Here is a 12,594-nt window from a genome sequence, read left to right on the forward strand (position 1 = left end):
GGGCAACTACACCCTGCGCGTCCCTCCTGCAGCGTGGGGTGGGCTGCTTCGGACCGCCATCCTGGGGATGTTTGCAAAACACTTTTTGACATACAAGCGCGAAGTAACCTTAATTCCCTAGCGGGTGGGAAGGACGAGGGCGAGATCTTCACGTAAGCAGCAGACTAAGAGATCTCTTTGCGTTAGCACCGGCACTCGGAGGGTTCGCTGTAACGGGAACTGCCGAACGGCTCTTTCAAACCTAAAACTCGGTTGATAAATGCCGGTTCGGCAACTTCCACCGGGACCAGACTCGGGCAGGTGCTTACAGGCTGTGCTAACTGCGCCGTTGCGGGGGTCGAGAGGACCCCACCGGGCTCACCCCACCCAGCGCCCCGGGGGCGGCGGCGGGCAGCACCGCGGGGGCGCTGAGGGGGACGGCCGGGCCGGGCCGGGCCGGGCCGCGGCGGAGGGGGGGGCGGCGAGCCGCGCTGCCCACAAAGGCCGGGTTTGGGGGCGCTGGGCCAGCCGGGCAGGCGGCGGCGCTGCTCCTCCTCCTCCCGCCTCCCCGCGGCGCCGGGCGCGCTGCAGCGGCCGCCCCGCACTGCCGGCGCGGCTCCCCGCGGCCGCCCCGCGCCCATCATGGCTGCGTGCGCCGGGCCCCGCGCCCCTCGTCCCCCCTTCCTCCTGCTGCTCCTGCTGCTGCTGGGCGGCTGCGAGGCCAGCCTGCCCCCGGAGCCGCCGCCGCCGCCGCCACCACCGCCGAGCGCCGAGCCCCAGCCCCTGCCCGAGTCGGCTCTGCAGAAGCCCACCGTGCTCCTGGCCATCATCGCCCGCAACGCCGCGCACACGCTGCCCCACTTCCTCGGCTGCATCGAGAGGCTGCACTACCCCAAGAGCAGGATCGCCCTCTGGTAAGGGGAGGGAGGCGGGGGGGGGGGGTGACCCCGGCGCAGGGGCCGTGGCCTGGCCGGCGGGGTCGTGCGGCCCCTCCGCCCGCAGGGTGCGAGCAGAGCCCCGGCTGCCCCAGCTCTCGGATTCCAGCCTGCTTGTGCCTGGCGGGGGCGGGAGGGGGGGCACTCCCGCTGCCGGCGGGGAGAGGGGGTTTTGGGGGGAGCTGACAGCGTGGCCGTGCCCGGGAAGGGGGATGTCCCCGCTCCTCCGGCCGCCCCTTCCCGCTCTCCGGCGGGAGCGGGGGCCGCCCTGCCTCCCCCTGCAGCACAGGTAGCCGGGGCTCGGGCACCTCTGCCCGGCCGCGCCGGGGGAGAGGCGCGGGGGGAAAGCAGCTCCCGCCGCTGGAGCCGAAGAGCCGGCGTTCGGTTTTGGCACGCTGGGGAAGAGCTCGCCCACCCGGCCGCGGGGCGAGGGACGCGGGGTCCCCACGACCCGCGTGTTCGGGGAACGCGGTCCCACGGCCCCCGGAGGAGCGAGAGGGCTTTGCGGTAGCGGTAGGCGGTGGGGTGGGGAGACGAGGTTTTCGAGCGAAGCTGGCCTGAAGCCTGGGCAATATTCACCGCCTTAGCGTTTGTCCCAGTCCACAGACACGAAGAACTCGTGGCTCAGTATGGAGAGCCCGGGTGGGAGTCTGGTGTTTCGCTCCCTGGCTGGTAAATACCGGGCTTGGGGTGGAGGGGCGGGGGAGATGGTCAGGGTTTGGCAGGGCTGGAGAGCCGGCATGCTGTGTAGGTGCCGATGGGCATTGAAAAGGAGCATTGTTGCATGGCTGTAGTCTGAAAGATGGATTCAAAGATGTATTCAGAAATCGCAGCATGGGGGCAGCTGTGGCAATCAAATGTGTGTTGGGGTGGAGGAATTAGACCAATTTGGGAACTGGTCAATTTGCCTTTATTTTAAGGGGGAAAAAAAATATCTTTCTCTCTCAACCTGACATAAATGTTGGGAGGAACAGGAATTGCATGGAAGGATCCAAAGGAGATTTTAAGTGTGGTAATTGTGTAAAATAAGAAATGGTGCCATAGGGCCTGATCCAAAGTTCATTGAAGTCAGCGGGGACACTCCTGTTGACTTAAAAGTCAATACAGTAAAGCTTTACTTTGTATAAAGGGATGTGGGGAGGAGCCCTCCCCCCCGGTCCCATCGCAGCTACTAGAGTGTCATTAAGCAGACAGCATTAGATGTTTCTGTGTGTGCTTCGGGAACATGGCTGTTACTTGTCTTCAAGTACTCTACAGGTCTTTGCAGAAATTCAGTGGCTGGTATAATCAGTGCATGGCTCTTTTGGGCCTTTTTTTTTTTTTTTTCCCTTTTGAATTTAGGGTGCACAAAGCAGATCATGATATCAGCCGGAATGTGGCGTGCCACACAAGTGTGTCTGTGGAATTACAAGCTGGTGTATGGTAGTGGGTGAATGCTAGACTCATTCATCTGTGTGTAGGTGCATGACTATGCTTTCATTTGTATCAGTAGGAATTTTGCTGGTTTGGATTTCATCTTAGCAGATGTGTGTATTGTGTATGAGTAGATATTATCAGACCCTACATATGGACTGTGATTCAGCTAATCTTGGTGTTTAGAAGACGTAGTTGTAAGTGCCCACCTGATCACCGAAGCAGGGTGGATCCTGAAATGCCTCTCGCTGTAGAAGTGTAGAGTAAGTTTGTTTTTTTTGTGAAGTCCTGCACAGCATTGGTTGGCTTTACAACTTTTTTAGTATATTGCTTGCATTATCCTTCCCTTAATTAAGGTTTCTGCAGTATTGTGTGAAAGTATTTGTGGGGATTGTTCATGAAATTAGAAGTGTAAGATAACTTTGAATTTGCTAAGAATCTTGTAAGAATATCACTCCATTTTTAAGAGGATTGTGCATAGATGCAAGGCATGGTTAAACTGGAAAATCTGCTGTTGAAAATGGCAAGCTTTGTAAAATGAGAATGACTAAAATGTGGCAACGGAAAACAAAGTTCTCTAGATGCTCTGAGTTGCCACGGAGAGAGAGCAGCACCTGATTCCTTGAAGATGTTTAGTCCTGTTCACTTCAGCTCCCCAATAAGTCTTGAGCTTTTTCAGAGCCAGAGATGTTCAGGACACAGAGTACACACCAAGAGGAGGCTCACAGACAGTATCTATCAAGTCTCTTGAGAACAAATGAAACAATCAATTTCTGGTAGCGCCTCGCATTTCAGACTTTGTGCCTGACAGAGTCCTTTCACCAGATAGATTCCAGGTGATAGATTCCACCCGTGTCCCTGTGCCGTTGCATTACTGGGGTAGATTGGTGTGAAGGGCAGTGAAGTGGTGCTTGTTAGAGTTGCATTCCTTCATTGCCACTTATATTCTACTTCAAAATTTTCTTGAGTAAGTCAGCATTTTAAAATGCCCAAATGAAGATGAAAAACATACCTCATCCCTTAAACTTCCATATGCTCTCTGTATTGCTTGAGGGCTTATATTCAACAGTGGATTCCTCAGACAGATTTCTAGGGTGGAAGTTGTATGAGTGACAGTAGAGATGGGTTAAGAGACAATAAACGAATTTGAAGCAGACACTGAATTTTCTTTCCATAGCCTACATCAATTAATCTCAGTCTTTGTTAGCCTGATACTGAGCAAAAGATGTACACTGGACAGTCTTGTACTCCCTTCTTCCCTTTGGTCTTAATTCTCACTTCTTCAGTTGCTGTGGTTGTGAGCAAACTTGGAAGGACATGCTGGCTACTAATGACTCAAGCAGGCCATTTGGCGGGAGGCCAGCTGGCACGTTGTGACCCGTGTCCTTCAGTTAAACGCTTCCTTCCTTTCTTCCTTCCCCTCTCCAAGAATCAGGAAGCTGCACCCAAACTGCTTCTGGGGATGGTCCCTGGCCTGCATTAACCCCAGCCGTCCTTGTCTCAGTGGGCACAGACCAGGTCATCCCAGGATTGTACTAATGACTTAATGGTGGGAATTTCTGTGGAACAGTGCTCAGGTCTTTATCCTGTCCCTGCTTAGTTTGCTGTGATAGACTTGGCTGTAGGCAGCCTGTCTGTGAGCCTTTGGTGCTGGCCACCGAGGTGAGAACAGCAAAGACCTGCCACTTGAGCAGTAGAACCCAGCTGCCCTCTCTGCTCTTCAAGCTGGTGCTCGTGTAGCTGTGGAAGAGTGATGCTGGAGACGACAGTTGTCCCTTCTTGCGAAGAAGGAGGGGGTCACAGCCCTCCCCTCAGGTGCTTGTGGAAAGCCTAGGCAGCGTTTGGCTCAAAAATCCGTAACGCTGTGAGAAACACGCTAGGGCTCAGCAACAGTAGAGAGCCTTAAGAAAACATGGCTGTTGGACCTAAGTCAATCTATTTTTTAGCTAGGGAGTGTTATTCTAATACGCTCCTTGTGTGGCTGTGCTTGGTGTGTTCACTGGGGTGGGCTGAGCTTTTCTCAGGGCCGTGTCAGTGACGCTATGCTGTGAACCCAGCCTAGCCGAGTTAGGAAACTTGGGCATGTTAGGAAATCTTACTGCATTGTTTGTGTTGGTGTTGGAGAACTGCAAAGGGAAGGAAAAATGTTCTTCTTTATCTTGGACAAAAATGACACAGAAGTTACATAGTCAGCAGGCCCCAATCCTCTTTTGGGTGGTTGGGGGTTGGTGTGTTTGGTTTTTTTTTGTTTTGAACTTCAGCAGCACTGTTTATTTGAGATCCATTCAATTATAGGTAAGGAGTGTTCGTTTGTCAGACAGGTTCATCCTGGCTGTAGCGGGGGAAGTAAAAGTGTGTGTATTCAGCAGTTTATCACACTGGCTTACACTTCCCTTAGCCTCGGATTCAGCGATGGTATAGCAAAGAAAGTTGTCTGTAATTTCATCTTTAAATACCTGCTAGTTCATAGTTGTGGGCCATCTGCTCTCTCATCCTTTACTAACCTGGGGATTAAGTGCCTGCATAAATGAGTTGGAGCTTGGAAGCAATAATTAGGTTCTTTTGTGCCTGAAAACCCGTGCGTGCTTTGCAGATCAGAGTATGCTTATATTTCAGAAACGATAACATGAGTGATAGGTGAAATTGGTGGAAAGCTGGAATAAATCCCAGATGAGAGATCAGTGGATATACTGGAACACTGGCTCCAGTGAGAGAATGGTTTCAACTTAAAAGAACTAGTTGTCACTGAAAATAGAAGCTGATGAGATCAGTGTAATAATTAACTTTCATAATTATATATTATTAGTTTAGAACTAGCTGATGATGCTTTATCTGAGCATTTTCTTATTCTTCAATAGTTTACTTTTCAAATGCGAAAAATTCTACATGAGGACAATTTCCAGTAAGGTGCAGGGATAATTTGAAACTTTAATGGGTGTTATTACTCACTGGGAAGTGTTGGCTTTCAAATGCGCTGTTTTCTGTCCTCATTCCCGTTTGTGCAACAAGGTCACTTTAATCTTCATGGTCAGTATTAATCACTTAGGAATGCTGAAGTTCCAGTCTGCTGTCTCTGTTGCTTCTGTCTTGTGGGTGTTTTGCATCTATTTAAAATTTGCTCACCTGTGCTATAACTTCCGTGTGACAATATTAAAGTTTAGGTTTTAGAAATTAAATTGACTTTTCACTTGGTTTGTCATTTAGACTTGTGGGATTTAGTTTCCCATTCATATTTGTAGATTCTTAAAATTTATTTATTATATAGCTTTAATAACAGAGTCATAGACCAAGTGGTGCTAAGAGCAAGACGGGTCTTACACAGCCTTGGAGTTATGATTAAGGTGATGATCCTGTTGTGCAAGATGTTGCATAGTCTTTCTTCCAGAGAACTTGTGTTTGAACTTACATCAAAAGAAAGAATGGGAGTAAAATAGGTCCATTTTCTGGCTGGGGAAATTGGGGAAGGAAGAAACATTAAGTAACCTACACAAGATTCTTAAATTTATTAAGACCAGAGATAGTATTCATAACTGACATTTCTTGATTCCTTTTTCTTACTGAGGTCGCTTTTATACTGAAATTTACGTAAGAAATGGAAAACCAGGGAAGGCTAAAGAAATGACAGCATCCCAATACTCACAACAACTTTTTTTTTTTTGTCCTTTGGGCCTGTCTCCCTCATCTAAGTCTTGGCAAACTTAGGCAAATGACATAATGAAATTGTTCAGTAGAAACATTTGAAGGGAAGCTGAAAATTACTGCTGTGCCTTGCTGAGGTCTGCATGGCAAGACTTAAACTGCTGTCCAGCTAAAAACTGCAGTTCTGCAGAGAAACATTAAGCATCAGCTGTGTGATGGCAAACATTTACTGGGTAGCAGTAGTTTCTTTATTTTTCCTACTGTGCTCACAAATTGCCAGATTCTGGTGCCTTTTTGATGTCATTAAAGAGCATCTTGCCCCACACTTTATATTAGGGTCTACTAGACATGAATGTGAATACTGGAATCTTTCATAAAATGAACAAAAAGATGTGAGGGGATTATACTGTGAAAATGACATCTTGAAATGTGTAGGAATTCTGTAAGACTAGTGAACATAATGCATTGTGTGTGTTTGATTTTTTTTTTTTGGTCTGAATCCTGCATGCTATGTGTCTTTGAAAATGCAGCCATTTATTTTGACTGCTCTCTTTTGGCAACCACGTTTTGAGGCAGGTCTACTCTGTTATCCATTTGTCTGTCACTTGTGTAATTGTCTACCTGGTGCCTTGTAACGTAAGTGTTGTGTTTAGAGGGTAGATGCCAATAAAATAATACATTGGCACAGAGAAATGGTGGGACAGAGCTCCATATCAGAGGTTTACGTTTACTATAAGCCTTTGGATGCTTTCAAAGGTCAGGGAGAACTAGTTTTCAAGATTTTTTAATATGTACAAAGTAGGAGTGAAAAGCCCTCAAGAGGTTCATTCCTGCCCAGGGCAGGATCCTGCTTCATCCCTGACTTGTCTGTCACCCAGGGTTGGGATTCCTCATCCAGTCAAGTCTGCAGACTGTCAAGATTGTGTATTGTCTTGTCTTCTGAAGCCTGTTGAAGTGTGGGGGAAGTGGGAGGCAGCTGTGGGAATGTGTCAAAGGACCAGCTGCCACCAATGTTGGCTGTAAAGTGCTGGAGTTAATTTGCCCCTTAAAAACATGGCACCTTCACTTGTACATTCCTGGCATACGAGCTATTTCAGCTCCCTAACTTCTGGTGAGTCTGGAAGCAGGGATCAGTTAAGTCTGATCCAGGGGAAGCCTGCCCAATTCCTGCTGTCATCCTCTTATTACAGGGACAAAAGCCTCTTCCCTTCTGTAGTGCTTCTCCAACCGCACTGTCCCAGGACTAATGTATGGATATCCTAGAATGGTTAAGGTCCGAACGCACCTCTGAAGATTTTTCTAGTTCCAACCCCTGCTCAAAGCAGGCTCAGGTGAAGGCTGCCCAGTACCATTTCAGTTCAAGTTTTTAATATCTCTGGGGATGGAGACTCCACAATCTCTGGGCAACCTGTTCCAGTGAGATAGTCACTGGCAAGGAGCGTCTCGGAAATTCGTATCAGCAGAGGGTGAATGTAGCCGGGTGGCAGACCTTTGGGATAAAGACAAATCTTACATGAAGACTTGTTCCAATAGCTTTTTTCCTTTCTCTTTTGCATGTTCTTTCTGCTAAATTGAGCATGGTTTCTTTTCAGAAAGCTGCCTGATCACTGCTAGTCAGACTCCTGAAGGAGAGACCCCAGGTGTCTGAGCTGGAGAATGGTTGGTTCCTGGGAGGTATGGCATGGGCCTGCCTTAGGAGAGGGAAACAAGGCGGTTTTGCTTCAGGGACCAGAGAGGGGATAGCAGAGGGGCTAGCGGTGGTGTCTGTTAGGATGTACGCTGAACCATAGACTGAAGGACATTTTTGATCTTTTATGTAAAGTATCACAACACCTGCAGTTATTTAGCTGAGTCCCCTGTCAGTGAAAGTCTTCACGTACTGGGTCAGGATTCTCTAAAAACAGATCCGTGATACACATGGTGTGCAGAGCTTTGGGAGCTGCCCATTGCCAGCTCTTGCTGTCATTCTTTGGTCCTGGGGGATCCCCTGAAAGACCGTAAGAGCTACAGGGTAGAGAGAGGACCAAGATGGTGCAGCATGCTGTCTGTCCGAACCTGGAATTTCCTTCCTGTGGGATGATGTCTCAGACTTAATATTATTTCAATATATTTATGTGCATCTCATTTCCTTTATTTTAGTGAAGCATAGTGTATGTTGATGATGCTCATCGCCAAGGGTGGATTACAGCTAAATGGGGCCCACATGCATCAAAATTTCAGGCTAAAGAAAGATAGGAATAAAAAATTTGTTAGTGTTCTCTACAAGGTGGATTTTCAGCCAAAATGCCCAGCTCCTTCAGACAAGCATGTGGCATTGCTAATAGGCTCATCAGTAAAGAGAAGAGGACTTTTTTTTTTAATGGAACTGAACAATTTGCTTCATTCAGTGCCTGAATCCAGTTTTTAAACATAGAAATGATTGGTTTCGGTTATGTGTGTGTGCGCGTGCACATGCATATGTCTATCTGTATCTGGTGTCCTTGGACCAGAGTACATTTGTTACTGTAGAATGACTCCAGTTTTCTTCCTGAAAAGTTAACAGGGGACCTAATAAATATGTGGTGATTTTAAACTTTTGCCAGCTGACTCTGGAACAGGTATATGCTTTCAAATGGTGTTTAGTCACCCAAGTTTTTTGAGAACTGCTTTGGTTCTGTTAATGTTTTGTAATGTAACATGTTGATCCTCTTTTTTGACAGATGAGGCACTGCTAAATAAATGGCTTAATTTTGTACCACAGTGAATAAAGAGTTTCACTGCAGAAGACTGGAATTATGTTTATGCAGTATTATGTTTCTTTGGGAGAGGTGATCGCCTGTTCAAGATAGCTGTAAGACTGCTGGGAAATAAGACCTCTTTATTCAGGAGCAAAGGCTGGTATATCTTCTGCTTTCATTCTGAGCAATTATTTACATAGTCAATATGCCTTCCCCACTTACTGAGATATAACTGTACCATCAGGTAAAACAGCATGAAAGCTTATAATGTTTCGGGATGGGAATATGTTTTTGCCAAAGTCTGGCCTTGCTCCTCTTCCATGGACTCTTAAAACACTGGCACTGCTGGAAATGTCAGCTTCAGTGTTGTCCCTGATGCCCATGAGGTTGTAATACATGGAAATGAACAGGTTTCTGGCTGTTTCCCTTTTAATTCTGTCTGTATGCATTGATAGGAATAACGCACCTCTTCTAAACATAAGCAGATCTTGATCTGGACCAGTAAATGCATTAAGTTTGAGGCTGTCCTCCCTGAGCTCTGGGGCTCATGAGGATCTAAATTCATGCTGAAGCAGAAAATAGTGGGAGTCTATGTAAACTGCAGTGATGTGGTAGGCCTCATATAACCTCTTTCACATTTTGGAAGGCCTCAGGTCCAATAGGGATTTTTTAAAAATTTTTTTTTAAATTATTATTTTTAAAATTTCTTTTCTGTAAGGAGGAAAAAATATGACTTTCATTTACGCTTCCCCCTGCCCTGCTCCCGACAGGGTACAGGCTTCCCTTGATTCTGAAAGGATTGTTTGCTTATTTTTGCTCTTTGATCCCATTGCAGAGGAAAGGTTATGCGCGGCTACAGTCTGGTTTGAATTTTGCCCAGTGGCAAAAACTAGGTTGCATTAACTGTGAAGTGTTAGTTTATATCCTGAAGCTGATAGCAGGTGGTTATCTCTCAGTTAGCAGCTCAGAATCTTGTTTTTGCTACTTGCTTGACAGCTGCTCTTAAAATGGATACTGCATTGTACCTTTGGGGGTAGAATCGGAATTGAAGGCTGTAGTTTATTTCCTCAGTATTTTCAATCATTCTTGTCCTTACAAGGTACTTAGGAGAATTGGAGAAGAAGGCTGTTTTCCAGCATTCATACTTTGAACTGCTAATTGTGATGTGGAAGTTTAACATTTAACTTTGACAAATGCAAACGCTTTGATTTTTTTTTTTTTTTTCCTTTTGCTTTTTGGTTTGAATCCATGAATTATTCCCCACCAGTCTTCAGCTGAGTGAACTTAAGCTAAATTCCCGTAGTCGGACTACTGTGTACACTGTCATTAGATAGTCAAAAGCCACCTTGTGGCAAGTCCTAGAAAGTGGTTAAGTAGGAAGCATGAGCATTAGACAACCAGGAAAAGCTATTAGAAACCTTTTCTGTTCCTATAGTTTGTGTAGGAGGCAGAGGAACATGGCCTATAAAGCTTTGCAGCAAGACTCTTCTTTCTCCTTCAATCATCAGCACTTACCAGTTTATGTGAGGATGCAGGGATGTTATGTTATCTTTGCATCAAAAAAAAATAAACCAATGTGTTTAAGTGAGATTAAAAACTCATTGGAGAGGAGCCAGTGTGGTTTAATGTTTGCTGCAGAGAGAACAGGTGCAGAGTATTGACCTTGGCTGCACTGCCTCAGCCTGTTGCAGCTAGTTAGCCCTTTTCCCTGATGCGTGCTGGAGTGTGGTCCTTTCTGCTTCATCTTGCTGCCTGCCAGTAGGGAAGTGACTTTTTGGGGTAGTTATGTCTCCCAGCTGCAGCTCTGTGTGAGAAGATAAATAAATGCTGCAACAGTGACACAGCCTGTGGAGAGGAGTGATGGAGGGTGGGCTGGTGTACTGATCTTGTAATGTCCCAGGGTGCCTATTTTCAGTGCTGTTTTAGGTGTGAATTCCCAGGATCCTGAGATTTAGCTGCAGATTTGCTACTCAGTGGAGTTTTAATGCTGGGGTGCATATTAATGCTATTAACTCCCCTTGAGGTTTATTAAGGGGTGTGGTTTTGCTCTTGAAAATTCTTCTTAAATGAATAGCATCCATTCTTGTAGTCTAACCAGAATTCGTAATTGACACCATAACTCATAAAGGCAGTGACAAAAAGATTTAAAGCTAAGTGAAAAGCACAGCAGCTACATGTACAAGTCACTACCCTAGAATAGCAGGAATCCTAACAATAAAAGACATATTGAAAGATGAGAAGTCATAGTGGGAACTGTATAACTAGAGCAAAGGCTTTTTTAAAATTAATTTTGGAAAACAACGGAAGTCATGCTATTTCTCATTTCTGCAAACTGAGAGGTTAAAAAGAGTTCTGGTGTCTTCAGGAACTGATGGCCTGCATTTTATTTTTCCTTAATTCTTGTCTAGAACTACTGGTAAGGATTGGGAAAAGGGGGATTGAAGTGCCTGGTTTATTACTGGTTTCACCAACACTTTGTTTAGTATTGCTGTATCAATAATATAGTATTAGTTGGTGTTGGCCTTGCCAAGAGCTGTGCTCTTCTTCAGGTGCTGGGTAGCTGAGTGAAAGAATGGTGGGAAGAGGTGAGCCAGCTGTGTGCCATTGGGGAGGGTGAACGGGAGAAAAACAGGGTCTTCACAGAGACCTCCCAGAACAAAGATCCTGAATCCCATGTTACAAGGAAGAAGGAATGGCTAGAGACTCCCTCAAAGGAGTTGTGGTTGAAGACTCACAAGAAGGGAGAGGCTGGAAACATGGCACTCTGGCAGCACTACAAAGGCTCCTTGTTTGTGGTTCTGAAATTGCAGAATGGGTACAGAACTTGGAGAAGTGGTGAGGAGGAAGATGTCCCATCAGAGACTGCTGAAGCTCAATCAGGTGTCTGCATGAAGTAAAAGAAGGCAATAGTTATCAGAAGCTGTCTCCTGTGGAGAATGGGGATACCTACCTGCCAACCTGACTTGATGTCCTGGGATGTTGCAGGGAGATTGCTGAAGCTTGTCCAGCTTTCTGGCTATGCTGCTCATCCCTGTGGTCACCAGTTGTTGTGGCTCAAGCCCAGCTGGCAACAAAGCACCGTGTAGCTGCTCACTCACTCCCCCCTTCCCCAGTGAGACAAGGAGCAGAAAATATAAAGAAAAACTCATGGGTTTAGACAAGGACAGGGAGGGATCACTCACCAATTATGGTCATGAGCAAAAAAACAGACTCAACTTGGGGGAAAAAACCTAAAATCAATATAATTTGCTACCAATAAAATAAAAATGAGGATAATGAGAAATAAGTCCAAATTTTAAAACACCTTGCCCCCACCCCTCCCTTCTTCCTGGGCACAGCTTCAGTCCCCATTTTCTCTACCTCCTCCCCACCAGCAGTGCAGGCATACGGGGAATGGGGGTTGGGGTCAGTTCATCACATATTGTCTCTGCTGGTCCCTCCTCATCAGGGAGAGGACTCCTCACTTGTCCTCTGCTCCAGCGTGGGGTCCCTCCCATGGGAGACAGTTCTCCATGAACTTCTCCAACATGAGTCCTTCCCACAGGCTGCAGTTCTTCATGAACTGCTCTAGCGTGGGTCCCTTCCACGGGCCACAGTCCTTCAGGCACAGACTGCTCCAGCGTGGGCTTTCCCATGGAGTCACAGCCATCTTTGGGGCATCCCACTGCTCTGGCGTGGGCTCCTCCCCGGGCTGCAGGTGGGCATCTGCTCCCTCGCTCCCCTCCATGGACTGGGGGGGGACAGCCTGCCGACTCACCAAGGGCTGCAGGGGCATCAACCTCCTCTGGCGCACCTCCTCCCCCTCCTTCCTCACTGACCTTGCTGTCTGTGTAGCGGTTTCCTCTCACATTCCACTTCCCAAACTCCGCTGCACGTTCTCCTTCTCAAATCTGCTCTCCCAGAGGCGCTAC

General features: G+C 47.0%; 1 protein-coding gene across 1 annotated transcript in view; it reads left to right on the forward strand.

Annotated features, from left to right (window-relative positions):
• Window positions 1-251: 251 nt before the first annotated feature.
• COLGALT2 (collagen beta(1-O)galactosyltransferase 2) overlaps window positions 252-12,594 on the forward strand; it is a 57,483-nt gene continuing 45,140 nt past the window's right edge. The window contains exon 1 of the mRNA XM_069789592.1: window positions 252-893. Within this exon, the coding sequence (XP_069645693.1) occupies window positions 622-893 (272 nt within the window). The 5' untranslated portion in view covers window positions 252-621. The remainder of the gene's footprint in view (window positions 894-12,594) is intronic.

Source organism: Haliaeetus albicilla, chromosome 8 (assembly GCF_947461875.1).
Source record: "Haliaeetus albicilla chromosome 8, bHalAlb1.1, whole genome shotgun sequence".
Lineage (NCBI taxonomy): Eukaryota > Metazoa > Chordata > Aves > Accipitriformes > Accipitridae > Haliaeetus > Haliaeetus albicilla.